The sequence below is a fragment of the Psammomys obesus genome, unplaced genomic scaffold (genome assembly GCF_907164565.1).
Source record: "Psammomys obesus unplaced genomic scaffold, mPsaObe1.curated_primary_1811, whole genome shotgun sequence".
NCBI lineage: Eukaryota > Metazoa > Chordata > Mammalia > Rodentia > Muridae > Psammomys > Psammomys obesus.
In genome coordinates this window covers 15,196,949-15,210,924 of record NW_026596073.1, presented here as the reverse complement: position 1 = coordinate 15,210,924, position 13,976 = coordinate 15,196,949, and the positions used below count along the sequence as shown (strand labels likewise).

At 43.6% G+C, this 13,976-nt stretch overlaps 2 protein-coding genes across 4 annotated transcripts in view; both read left to right on the top strand.

Moving 5' to 3' along the window:
• Positions 1 to 6,882, top strand: part of Xpot (exportin for tRNA) — a 38,429-nt gene extending 31,547 nt beyond the window's left edge. The window contains exons 24-25 of the mRNA XM_055625933.1: positions 1,514 to 1,570; positions 3,790 to 6,882. Of these exons, the coding sequence (XP_055481908.1) occupies positions 1,514 to 1,570; positions 3,790 to 3,816 (84 nt within the window). The 3' untranslated portion in view covers positions 3,817 to 6,882. The remainder of the gene's footprint in view (positions 1 to 1,513; positions 1,571 to 3,789) is intronic.
• Positions 6,883 to 7,471: 589 nt separating this feature from the next.
• Tbk1 (TANK binding kinase 1) overlaps positions 7,472 to 13,976 on the top strand; it is a 40,461-nt gene continuing 33,956 nt past the window's right edge. For 2 of the 3 annotated variants that reach the window (XM_055625969.1, XM_055625967.1), the window contains exons 1-2: positions 7,481 to 7,544; positions 10,045 to 10,190. In XM_055625969.1, coding sequence (XP_055481944.1) covers positions 10,104 to 10,190 — 87 coding nt within the window. In that variant the 5' untranslated portion in view covers positions 7,481 to 7,544; positions 10,045 to 10,103. Of the gene's footprint in view, positions 7,545 to 10,044; positions 10,191 to 13,976 lie in introns of all 3 variants that reach the window. The other variant, XM_055625968.1, reaches the window with a different exon arrangement.

Genomic DNA, 13,976 nt, shown 5'->3' with positions numbered 1-13,976 from the left:
ATTGCATGAATATTTTTATGTCAGAAGTTGGAGAGACATAGAAATATTACTTGTATGTGTCACTGTTTTGAAATTATGAGTAATTGGGTCATGTTAGTTATGTTGTTACCTAGGAAGATACTAAGTTTTGCTGCCAAACTATCAGAATTCATGGGGCTCAGTTGTTAAGAGCAGTGGCTGCTCTTACTCAGGACACAGGTTCAGTTCTCAGCATCTACATGTGATTTCACAACTACTTATAACTCTAGTTCCAGGGGATCCAGAGGTAGACCAAGTGCCCTCTTCTTGCCTCTAAGGGCTTATGGTGCACATAAACTCATGTAAGCACAGAGACATAAAAACAAAGAAGGTCTTTCAAAAATCAAAGTTTACTATGGTTGTCTTTTCCAATCCTATAGTATTTTACACATTTGAAAAGAAAACATTCAGGTGGACATGGTAGCCCATGCATGTAATTCCACTATTTAGGAGACTGGGGCAGGGGGCTGTTATGATTGTGAATCTACCTTACACAGTGATTATACAGTAAGTCCTGGCTCAGCTGCGGCTGCAGAGTGAAAGTCTGTCTGAAAAGCAAGCAAAAGGAAAAAGACTATAGACTGCCAACAGTGATCACAGTACGTGAGGACTCTGGTCTGTCAGACATGCAGTTGAGTGGTAGCTTGCCTGCTTGCCTGCCATGTGCCAGACCTTGGGATCAAATCCTGAGGACAGAAAGGAAAAAGGAAAGAGAGAAACTAAATAATTAACAACACAGGAGAGAGTTGCTTGGGCTTGTGTCGAGTTTTTAATGTTTAAGTCTGAAGTTCTGTTGTGAGACAGGTGGCTACAAAGTTACTGTGTACTTTGACACAGTGTAATTGCACATACTTTGTTATGCAGCTGCCCACACTTTTTGTATACATCCACCTAGTGAAGTATCATGTCAGCTCAAGTTAGAACCTCTTGTATAAGGGGCTAGCAGGATGACTGATTGGCCACCAAGCCTGAAAAAAATCCACTTAACTAGATTCCAGGCTTTGCTTTGTTCTTCAACAGTGTTTTGGAGGTTTGTTCGGTTTTACTGTTTGATTGGTTTGGAATTTTTTTTCAAGTTTTATTGCGATAAGAAGGCATCACACAGAGTGTAGCTTAGCTTTTTTTTAAGTTTATCTGTATTTGTTGTATACAACAGGGTTTCCTTCTTTGTATGTGTGGTGTGTATGTATGCTTGTGGACACTAGAGGTCCACATTGGGTATCATTTCTCAGGAACCTCCACCTTGTTTTTTTGAGACAGGGTCTCTCACTGAGACCTGCAGCTTCCCATTTCACCTAGGCATAGGTGTTCGTTTCTAAATGACGAAAAATCCTGTGAGTCTCCTGCATGCGTAGTTAACACTGCTGTACTAAGGAGGTAAAGCGGTTGCCATGCCATGTTGTGCTTATTAACTATAATTTAAAACAAAAAAAAGATATTATGGACTTGAATTAAATGGATTTTCCCATTTCTCTTCCCTTCCTTGTCACCCCAGGAATTCTGTCAAGCACTTCAGCAGCCTGATGCTAAAGTTTTTAAAAATTACCTAAAGGTGGGTATTTGGAAAATTTTTGCATCTTTTGTGACCTTGGAGGGCACAGGGTCTGACTCACTCTGGGATCTGTGCTTTAAAAAGACATCGTAATTGGCAGCCATTTTTGCAAATCCCTTTGTACTAAGCTCTTGGAAAGACCTTTAAAATTAGATATTTGCTCTAATTGTCTAAACAGCCTGAATATATTGGTATAAAAACCAGCATCGGTTTTCCTTGTTGTTTTATGGTTTTATGAAGTGATTAAATGGGTATTAGAGGATGGAAAGTTAGAGAACAGTTCATGTTAAGTTGAAAGGATCTAAAAATACAAAAGCAGAAGTATAAATTCCTTACATTTTGTTGTGAAACATTTGAAAGACAAAGGGATTCAGCCAACAAGGTTTTACATATATATATGTATATATATATATGTATGAAGCATTAAATTTTATAAATAAAACAGATCACCTAAGTTGGTGCATGCCAGTAATCCCCATACTTGGAAAATGAAGGCAGGAAGATCACAAAGTAATGATCAGCCTCTGCTTCATAGTGAGACGCTGTGTAGAAATAGAAGCTGTTGGCACTTAACTGCATAGTGAGACCCTGCCTAGAGACAGAGAGAAGCCATTAGCGATTACTGCATAGTGAGACCCTGCCTAGAAAGGCTGTTGGAGATTGCTACATAGTGAGACCCTGCCTGTTGGAGATTACTGTTCCATACTGAGGACTGCTTATGTGACAGTAGATGGGCTGCAAGTACCAGTAAGTGTGACTTTTCTCTGCTCAAGGAGCACTGTCACAATGTGCCAGAACCCAGAACTGTTTCTCATTTGTCTTTAATACTTTCAGTAAACAAACTGCAAAGCAAAGCCCCATACACTAAATTGATAGCAAGTTACAAGTAAGTAGCTCCCTGGCTCAAATTAGTAGAATTCTTTTTGGTTTTATCAAGGCAGTGAGGGTAGCTCTGACTGTCCTGGAACTCACAGCCTTGTAGACCAGGCCGGCCTCAAACTCACAGAGATCCATCTGCCTCTGACTACAAAGTGCTGAACCAAGAGCTCCATAGGTGAGCCAGGTGCAGTGGCCCATGCCTGTAATCCTAGCACGTGGATCTCTGTGAGTTCAAGGCCAGCTTGGGAGTCCAGGACAGCCAAGGCTACACAAAGAAGCCCTGTCTCAAAAAAAAAAGACAAAGCAAAACAAACAGTAAAATCTTTTGCTGTTCTTCAGACTTTTCAAGCCTGCTTACCATCAGCCCTCCTTCACCAGGAATTCTGACTGCTCTTCTCAGTTTGCCTTTGTTGTGCTCTGTTCTGATTTCATTCTGCTGATGTGACAAATACCATGGCCAACGGGCAACTTAGGGGAGGAAGAGTTCATCCCAGCTTACAGGGCACAGTCCAGCAGGAGGGCAGTCAGAACAGGAACTTGAAGCAGAGACCAGGGAGGAGCACTGCTTGCTGGCTCATCACAGGCTAATGAGTTGCCGGGTTTCTTACACAATCCAGGGCCTGCTGTTGCCCACAGTTGGCTGGTCCTTCCTCTCAATTAACAGTCAAGAGAGTGTCCCATAGACCACTCCTATCTGGGCAGTTCCTCAATCAAGACTCCTTCTCTGGTGACTCTAGGCTATGTTAACCTGACAGCCTCCTTTTTTGCTTTCTTTTGCTCATACAGTAGCCATTCTTAGCACTTTCTGATTTGGGTTTCTTTTGAGACAGGATCTCTCCTTTGTAGCCCAGAGTAGCTTGGAATTGAGCTTTGGCCTCCCAACTTTGTGGGTCTCAGGTGTGAGTCACCACGTCCAGCTTTCCTCTCACTTAGGCCGTCAGGTGAAGAGCAGCGCTAGGCCTTGGGAATATAGTGATAAATGTGGTCCTTCTTGATGAGCTCGTTGCCTACCATGTACTGTTTCTAGTGCTCATTTCATTTGCATCACTGTGGGTGACTGCAGTGCTGGGCCATTGCTTAGCATGGCTTCTAGCCCAATACTGAATCTTTTAATCAGCAAATAAATAGTAAACCTTTTAAGACTGAAAATTTCTATCTTTTATCTTTGACTTTTTTCTTCCTTAAATTTAATTTTCCATGGTTAACTTTACCAGTAAATAAAAAGCCTATAAGAGCTATTTCCTCTGACTGCTGTTGCTCATAGCAGTATTGTTACCAAGGGGTGAGCAGCATTTATAAACCTTGAAGAAAGCCATCGTGTTTCAATCCTTGTTTTCCAGGTATTCTTCCAGAGAGCAAAGCCCTAAGAATTGGATTTCCCTCTCCTGTGTCATGATCAGGAATCCAGTTAATAATTTATAAAGAAGTGGTTTTGTGTGCCATTCACACTCGCCTTTTAACATTGTTCTGAGCTTACTGCGGTATATGTGGGGTTTTCTGTAAAATGGATGTAATTTTTCCCTAATACAGGTATGTGACAACAAGTAAAGTTGCCTGCATGCCAGTTTAAATTGTTTATGTAAAAATGCTGTTATAAGACATAGATTTATCCTAGTACCTTAATTTTTTCTTTATATAAAACTTTAAAGTTCTTTATAAAAACTAAAGTGTGGAAAACTGACTCTAACAAATTGAATGTAAAGTTGGAAATGTTCAGTTTTATGTGTGCAGACACATAAGCTTTGGGGGGTTAACAATCAAAACGTAATTTTTTTGTAGATAGCCATTACATTTCTTTAAACTGTTTCAATGCCAATATGTATTCTATAAGAGAATGGGTTCCTAAATAAGTCGGTTTAAAAGTAGGTGCTGGTGTTATACATTTTTTATAAAATAAATTTTACATAGTGAAATATACCAAGTCTTTTCCAGAATTATTACAAATAGCCTCCTTTTTCCACCTCAGTCACTCTGTGATTTGCGACCTAAAGGTTTGCACATATGAATGTGGATGCCTTACTTCACTGACTGTGCCCCTAAAGGCCACTCGCAACCTAGGTCTGTTAAGCTGGTCTCTTTAAATGCACTCGAGATCAGCTCCGTGAATCTATAAAAGAATTACAAATTCCAGTGTTTTTCTATGCTTTTAGATGTACTTAGCACAGTATACCTGGATTTTTTATTGTCTTGAGACTGGGTCTTGATATATAGAACAGGCTGGCCTCAAATTCACAGCCTGTCTCTGCCTCCCAGCTGCTGCGATTAAAGGTGTGAACCACCAGGTGTGACCACCTGTATGTTTGTGATTTTGTAGTCAGTTACTACTTACTGCTGTGTGCTCCAGGAGAAAGCTAGAAAAGCAGTGCTATCAGTGTTGGGAAGAGGGACAAAACTGCTGTGGCATAGCTATAGATGCTTCAGTTTTCCGAGCCCAGTTAAGGCCTAGACCTAACTCCATTAGCCGAGTGCTTACCAAGCAAGCCCAGGTTCCAGCCTAGTACTGCACAAAGGAACAGAAAGGGAGGAGGGTTAGGGTGCCCTCAGCTACATAGTGAATCTGGGGTCAGCCTGGGCTACATGAGCACCTGCTTAAGATGGAATAAGTAAATCTGAGAGGGTGTGTTACTCAGTGGTGGAAAGCTTGCCTGAGGACCTGAGTTTCCTCCCCAACACCACAGAACAGGGAGGGGACAGAATGATTTCAGGGTGGATTTGTCTTGGGTTTCACCCTTGGCTGTGTGTTGTCATGGGGTTTGTGGCCCATAAATTCCCTAAAATCTTTTGAGAGTGTGTGTGTGAGATTGTGTGGGGGTGGGGGGCGTGTATATATGGGGAGGTTGATAACCTTTTGGTGGTGGTGGTGGTTTTTTGAGACAGGGTTTCTCTGCGTAGCCCTGGCTGTCCTGGACTCACTTTGTAGACTAGGCTGGCCTCAAACTCACAGTGATCCGCCTACCTCAGAGTGCTGAGATTTCAAGTTTTGTACCACCACACCTGGCAAATACCTGATTTTTTGAGACAGGGTCTTCAGTGAACCTAGAGCTCAGTGTTTGGGCTGGGTTGGCTGACCTACCCTGTCTCTATGGCCCAGTCTTCAGGCTACAGCCACCAGCTTCTCTGAGGGTGCTGGGGATCAAAATTCAGGCCCTCATTGTTTTCAGCAAGCACTTTACCTGCTGAGCGCTCCCCTAGATTTTACTCTAAATTGTGCACATGGGTATTTTTCTGATTTTTAATTCCGCAAAAGATGCTCAGTATTTTCCTTACATTATAAAGTAAAAGCAGTGAAGTAAACTGACAGGAAACTGAGAATGATGAAACTAGATTAATGAAGTATATATAGTACTTCTGTAAATTTTTTTAAATAGGTAAGTGAGCCAGATTTGGTGGCTCACTCATGCTTGTAATCACAGCATTTAGAGGAGGCCGAGGCCAGTCTGGGCTAGAGTGAGACTTGGTTTCAAAAACAAAACAAGCAAACAAAACAAGCAAAACTGGATGTTTGTTTGCTGCACTCTATTCACTGTGGAGATGTATTGGCGTCTCTTGCTGTAGTGTGACTGCAAGGTGTTCTAGTGAGTAGCACAGCACAGCAGTTAAGAGCTTGTATAACAAGGACTCTAGACCCAGATGAAGTAGGTTCAAACACCATTTACACCAGTAACTGATTTTAGGACCTTGAGCAAGTTGAATCTCCCTGCCTTGGTGTCCCACTCAGAAATGGGGGAAACAATGGTAGCTACCTCATAACTTGATAAGAATTCAATGGATTAAAACATAGGCCTCGGCATTAGCTTGGATTACTGTACCATGGAGTCCATACACAGCTCCTTAAAGCCCTACAATAGGTTCACATGTGTTTAAACCTGAGAAACCAGGACATGGAAATCAGAGTGTATAAATAGTGAATGTTAATGTAATCATGTATAATAATTCTCATCTTCATTCCTTGAGGTTACCCAAGTATGGTCATTATCAAGAAACTGTTCCATCATTAAGTACCTAATTTCTAAAAGCAAGCACCCAAATAATTGTCTCAAGGGGTAATCTCATTTGTTATAGGTAAGAAAACAGAGGCAAAAGACCTAGGGTTTCACGGTGCCTGGCTTCGCCCCATGCCTAATCGACTGTTTCCATCTCGACGCTTGCTAATGGGCTCACAAGTGGCTTGCCTTTTAAGAAAGTACTTTGTGGTGTTTTCATGTGTATCACCTACGTGGGAAATGTGAAGTCCTTTGGCTTAGTCATATTTCCTCCATAACTTTGGAGCTGTGGGTTTTTCTCTTGGAGAAACTTGGATGGACCTGTCTGTCACTCCTGTCATTATCAGAACTGCGAGAGATTTTAATTGTAAGCAGAAAGTGCATTTGCTGTTAGAATGGTTTCATTGCCTAAACTGTTGAAAATTCTAATAAAATAACTCTTTCTAAGAACTCGTTGGACTGGGCTTTTTTGTCTCCATTGTGCATTTGATGAAAAGTGGTCTGAATGGGATCAGGAGTGGGCGGATACGCGGCTTCAGTTCCTTGTCCCAGTCAAAGCCTCTGCCCTTAACCATTCACGGGTCCCTTGGTCTGGAGGTCGCACCTTCTATCCTAAGTGGGAAGGGGGCTTTGGTGCTGTCGTGCACGGAAGCAACGCCTAGTTTAGCTCTTAAGTTGTCAAATTCAATGCTTAAATTCTCCAGTATTGCCATTTTCAAAAACCTGAAAGAGCGAATTAAGAGAACGGATTGATAGATATCAGGAACGGATAGTTGCTTCATGCGGCAAGCGATGCTTAAAACACAAACCTGCCCCCAATCTTGTCCTCGGCGGAAGTCCTCAGCGGCCAGCATCCTGCCCACCCGTGACCGTGGGCGTCGCCACCTTTGCCGCACTCGGTCCTCGGTGCAGACGGACCCGAGTTCCCCAGCTCCGCCCGGGGAACGGCGGCGCCCTCCTTACCTGCGACCGCAGCGGGGCCGCTCAGCCGCCGCGGAGCACGCACGCGCAGGCGCGCCCCGCGGTCGGTCACGTGCTCCGCGGCCCGGGCTGGCGAAGCCGGAAGTAGCCTGGGGCTCGAGAAGGCCCGGGAGCCGCGGACACACGGCTGGGTAAGAGGGGCGGGCGGAGGGCTGGGGGAAGGGCGGGGGCGGCTGGGTGCGCCCCGGGGGTCGGGGAGGCGGGCTGCTGAGTCAGAGCTTCGAACCCAGGGCCCCCGCAGCGTCGCGCTCGCCGGGGCTGGGCCCGGGCGGCCGGGCAGGAGGGCTGCCCTCCGCGGAGTTGGCTGGCCGCTCCCACCCTTGGCCCAGCTGACACCGTGGGCAGTTTTTAAATAGACTGGCGACCGAACAGGCGTTCCCACCCGGGGTCACCACGTTTTCTGTGTACACGGGCGAAATGCAAATTCCCCTGTTCTCTCGTTCCTTTTTGAGCTGCTGGATTGATTTCCCTAATCCAGTACCCTAGTATTTTTTTGTCGTCCCAAGACAGCTTCTCCCGGAGAACTGTCAAAGGCATGCACCAAACCCGACCTTTCCCATCTGGAACCTCTACTGCCTGTCCAATAAATGGTTGACGTAGAGCTAGAGTTTGGAAATTCTGGAACTTTTGTCCGTGCACCATGTCACCAAACCTGTTTTATCCTTAATAACTTTCGTTTTAAACAAAGGAAGTAGACCGAGGGCAGCATCACCGGAAAACGTACTTGTTGAATACCAGCTTATACGCCTGTCAAAATTTAGGGACATTTACATAGGAAGCCTCTGGTGGGTGTGCTGAGTCATGTTTTAGTCACGAGGGGGTTACTGGAAGAAACTTTCAAATCGTCACCATTGTGGACCCATGTTTTTTTTAGTGTTATACAGAGAGCAGCTGTCTTGGCTGATTAAGTGTTTTCAATTATCCACTAGATACGTTATGAGCAGTGCAACCTTAGTTGCAAGTTAGGCAAGGTTTTCCATTACATATTTGGATTTATCACCCCTGACTGAAACATAGTAACTGGTAAATGCCTTTGTTGTTTGTGAGAAGGGGGTCTTATTGCTTACGTCAAATAGGCTGATGGATGTACAGTTCCTTATCTCAATCACAAAGGCAATAAAATTATAAATACAGCTGGTGTATAATAGATTGGTGAAACTTGGACCCATGGCCGTTTTCTATGGTCCCAACCATCCGTGGAAGATCAGAGTTCTGACTTCCTGGAAATGGACTGCTGAGATCAAACCTTACAACAGCTTACAGGAGGCTGATGTGTATAGCGCTTGTGCCGTCCTCAAACGGCTTTCCTGTGTTAAAAGACGAGTCTGCACTTGATGCTTCTTAAGACTTGGTAATGCATTCTTGGCATGTGTATGTCTGTCCATTTAGAAGTTATGGAGAAGAGTGCTTTTTCATGTCTTTTACATTGTATTTATTGTGTGTGCAGGTATGTATGTGCGTGGACTCGTGCACAGATAGTCCACATGGGTTCTAGGGACTGAATTCAGGTTGTCATGTTTGGCAGCAAGCCTCTTTGCCCACTGAGCCATTTCACTGGCCCAGGAAACTATCCTTAAGCAGCAGAAGAGCTCCTGGCTTTTCAGGAATAATAGCTTCCGTGCTTTTCAGTTCAGTTTCCCCGTAGGTGAAAATTTGTGCTCTGGAACAATCACGTGGTTGTTGCTTTCTGTACTACCCTAATTTCTACTTATCTCCCAGCACTTGGGAGGCAAAGGCAAGAAGATTACAGGTTCAAGGCCAACTTGGACTATAAGAAGACCCTGTGTCCATTTTTTTTTTTTTTTTGTAAATCAATACTCTTTCAAAATACTGGGAGTAGATAAGTAGTCGATATTACTCTAATTGGCAGAGACAATATCAGATGATAAAGGGATATTTCTTACAGGTCAGCAATGCAAATTAAATCGAATATATGAAAAAAAAAGCCAGATGTGGGAGTTGGAGCGATGGCTCAGTGGTTATGGTACCTGCTCCTCTTGCAGAGAACGGGGCTTAAGCTCCCAGCACCCACAGTGGATTGGTCACAACTGCCCAGCTCCTGGGGATCCAGACCCCCATCTCCTCCAGCATCACATGCAGGCTCACACTCAAGCACAGATCTTTTTTAATTAAGCAAACAAAAAACACCAGGTCTACCTGTAATTCCATAATTCTGGAGGCCGAGACAGAAGACCAGTCTGGGTTATATAGAGAGCTCAAGAGAACGCTGGGAGATACCATAAAATACTGCCTCCAAAGCATAACAAAAATAATTGAGGCCAGGCAGTGGTGGCACACACCTGTAATTCCAACACTCAGGAGGCAGAGGCAGGTGGATCTCTAAGTTCCAGCTGGTCTGCAGAGTGAGTCCAAGACAACCAAGGCTACACAGAGAAATGCTGTTTCAAATAAAACAAAAATAACAATAACAATAGTAATAATCGAATGTGTGCAAGTGGTTTAATAGTGTGGTGGTGCCCACATAGCATTTATCCTGTAATATTGTTAGAACATATTTTTTTACCCTGGACTGTGTTTCTGCACTTCAGCTTAGTAGTAAATAATAAGTAGTCTTACTTCAAGCCAAACATGGCTAACATTTGTTTTTCGGTTGTGTTATTTCCTTAACAGCATACATGCAAATCTCTTCTTTCCCCTCAGCGTGAGGAGCAGCGCCTGACCAAGCCGAGATGCAGAGCACTTCTAACCATCTGTGGCTTTTGTCTGATATCTTAGGCCAGGGGGCCACTGCAAATGTCTTCCGAGGAAGACATAAGGTAGGTGCAGTGTTTCACTCTATCATTGCTTTATTTCCTCCTGACAAGCACATTTAAATGGAAACATTTGGCTTTGTGATTTTGACCTTTTTTTTTTTTTTTTTTTTTTTTTGCTGTTGTCTAAAGAAAGGGGTTTTGTGATTTTTGTGATTAAGAATGAGTTTATTTGTATTGGGGCAGTGAATACATCTGTCTAGTGGTGCCAGAGTTTGTGAGTTTACAGGAGGGAAGAGAGCTGAAGTCATTGAAGAGTGTTCCCTACCTGCCTTCCTGACAGTGACATTTAGTGGAGGGAGGGCTGGGCACACTGGCAGATGCTCGGTCATAGGACCCGCAGGTGGTTCTTGTGTCTAAAATAGTATCGGACAGGGTAGGTGGGAGTGAAGAGACTAAGCACGGAAACTGGAGTTAGAAGGCTGTGTCCTAGTGTGAGGTAATCTGGATCTGGTACAAGTGGGAGTCAGATTAAAACAGTTGATCCTGGCAGCAGGTCTGTAGTGATAGTTCTGGAATTCGGGGTTCTCTAAAACACCACAGAAATATTATAAAAGTATGTTTTCCTTTTAAGCCCAGGTGTGGGGATATGGGGCTGCTTTGGGCTGCCGCAGCAGCTGATTATGATTAGCGTCTTGCTGTAGTAGAGGTGTGGCTTTGCCAGCTGCAGAGAGTTTCTGCGATGTGTGACCTTTGGAATTCTGGGAACTTTTCAGTGGGTATATAAATGCTAGTGCCCTGCCAGGTAGGATTGGTGGTTGCTGGTCATTCAGGGGAGTCGGTTGCGGTTTGTTAGTTGTGCTCAAAGACGCAACAATAAAGAAATTATGTTCAACAAGGATCTCTCTCTTTCTCTTTTTCTCTCTCTTTCCCTCTTTCTTTCTACCTCCCTTTCTCTCTCTCTATCCCTCCCTTCCTCCATCTCCCTCCCTCTCTTTCTTCCCCTCTCTCAGTCCCCCTTTTCCCTCCTTCACTCCCTTTTTTCTTCGCCCCCTTCTCTTCTCCACCCCCCCCCACTCTATCCTTTCTCTCCTATCTAGTGTTAGGGGATAAAACAGGGTAGGGGGATAAAGGGTGAGAAAAAGAAGAATCCACAAAGTAGCAAAAACCAGCTACAAGCTAAGAAGAAAGAAATTAGATTTAAGGATCTCTAGCTCTCTCTCTCCCCTCTATCCTTTTTTTCTCCTATATAGTGATGGGGGTAAAACTGGGGGCATAAAGGATGGGAAAAAGAACCCATAGAGTAGCTAGTCCAGCTACACACATCAAAAACCTAAATTTAGCATTTTGTTGAGTTCTCTATTAGAGGATAAAATTAAAGATAACTAGAATAGCTGGGCAGTCATGGTGTCCTCCTTTAAACCCAGCACTTGGAGTCAGAGGCTGGTGGATTTCTGAGTTCAAAGCCAGCCTGGTGTAAAGTGTGGTTCCAGAATAGTCAGGACTACACAGAAAAAAACAAAAACAAAAACCTAGAATAATTTAATATGAAGAAATCAGAGATATATGTGTAAAAAGCTGAAAAAAAATAACAATAAGAATTCCTTTTGTAGCTCAAATAGTGACTGATCTTTCAACACTATGAGTTTGTTTTAGAGTGAGTGATGTTTGGAGCCTTGTAATTCTTATTTTCAGACACAGGAACTGTGAATGTTTTAGCGTGTGTGTGTGTGGGGGGGGGTGATTTTGTTTTCCCAAAGCTTTAAGATTATCACTGAACATTGTCACATGGTGGTGCATGCCTGTAATCCCAGCACTCAGGGAGGCAGAGGCAAGTGGATCTCTTAAGTTCAAGGCCAGCCTGGTCTACAAAGTGAGTCCAGGACAGCCAAGGCTACACAGAGAAACCCTATCTTGAGCAAACAAAATAAAACAAAGCAAAATGATTGTCACTGTGACAAGCATGCATGAGTGAGGGGCTGTTTTCTCTGGGGAGAGACTGTGATTATAAACAGCTGTATGGCTCGTAAAGAATGAGTCATAAATGTCACGAGGACAGCTTTTAGAGATTTCATCTTGGTTCTCGAATTGGCCACGGGCTCTGGATCCTTATTTAAGTTCACTTCCTTTGTTCTTGGGATAGTTCTTTGCTAGAATTTTTTTTTTTTTTTTTTTGCTTGTTTGTTTGTTTGGGGCCAAGAAGAGAACAGAATTTAGTGTTGAAATGCATCTGACATTTTGCCTTCCTTTGTTCCAAGTTAATGTAGTGGTTACTTAGTATTTGTCAGGTGCTGTGGTGGGCCTGGAGTTGTAACATATAACCAATGAGCAAGCCCTACACAAGACAAGTTTGGTTTTGTATCAAGATGCCATTAGGAAGGATACACATTGGAAACTAAGTGACAGTAGTGATAACCTGGCTGACGAGTTTAAAGTGCTGGCATTACTAGATAGTTTCTGAGTTCTGGTCCTTTCCCTGCTTAGCTACTAAGTGTCTTTCATGTAAACACCTAGACATGCTAGATCCTCTGAAACGTTCACTGAATGAAAGAATAAATGGATGAATAAGATCAAACTAGATACCCTAAGGCAGCATAAAGTTCCAAAGAAACAAAGATGTACTTTTAAAGATATATTGTGGAAATCTAAAATAACAGATCTGAGGAGGGTAAGAATTGACCTAAGAGGTTCCTATGACCCAGTCTATTATTTGGTCATTAATAGTCTCTCCAGAGATGTATTTTCAGACACTGTGATTGTTCTTAGTGATATCAATGTCAACTGCAAGTGTTTATGATGGCACTAAAAAAGCAGGGTGTGGAGTGTGGAGTGGAGCGATGGCTCAGGGGTTAAGAGAACACACTGCTCTTGCAGAGAACCTGATTCTGGTTCCTAGCATCCTTGTCAGGTGGCCCACATTGCCTATAATTCCAGCTCCAGGGGATCTGATGCCCCTGTCCTGCACAAGCACCTGCACTCAATGTTACATCTCCACACACAAGTACACAAGTCCCCATGCTTGGAAATGGTACCATTAGGCTGGAGAGCTGCCTTAGTGCCGAAGAGCACTGGCTGCTCTTGCAGAGGACCGAGGTTTGATTGCCAGCACCCACATGGTGGCTCACAACGGTCTGTAACCAGTTACAGGAAATCTTAGGCTTTCTTCACCCTTCTGGAGCACCAGCAAGCACAATGCACAGCCATACATGCAGGCAAGACACCCGTGCACATAAAATAAATAAATCTCTTTTAAAATCTTGTGTTCCTTTAATTTAAATTTGTGTTTCATCATGATGCTCATTCTTTTGTGCACTGCTTAGGATACCATGTCCGTAAACACACTGCCATGTAAATCATATTGCTTATTTAATCTTTAGGGCCGTTTTATTTATTAATGTGTGGTTTGTGTGTGCAGACACGCTGCCGTGGTATACATGTTGGAGGTCAGAAGGCAACTTTCAGTTGTCACTTCTCTTCTGTTGGTTCTGGGGATTGAACTCAGGCTATCAAGTTTGCATGGCAGGTACTTATCCACTGAGCCATCTCACTGTGCTCCTTCTCTTAGACTTTCTTGTTAAAGTTGGGGGTGGGGTGGAGTGCATGGGTGTGACAACTGGTGAAGGTGAAGACAAGGGACTTGTAGGAAGGCTGTGCTGATCATGCAGATCTAATTCTTATAACTTTGACTTGTGACAATCAATATACGGAACAATCTCATCGTCCAGTTACCTCACACTTGTGAGAGGCTCCAAACCTCTCCAGACAGCAGGCCCTGACTACCCTGGATGTGCTGCAACATTGTTTTGTCTCCGCTGCTTGCTCCTCTGTTGGAAACCTCCTTTTTGGGGGGTG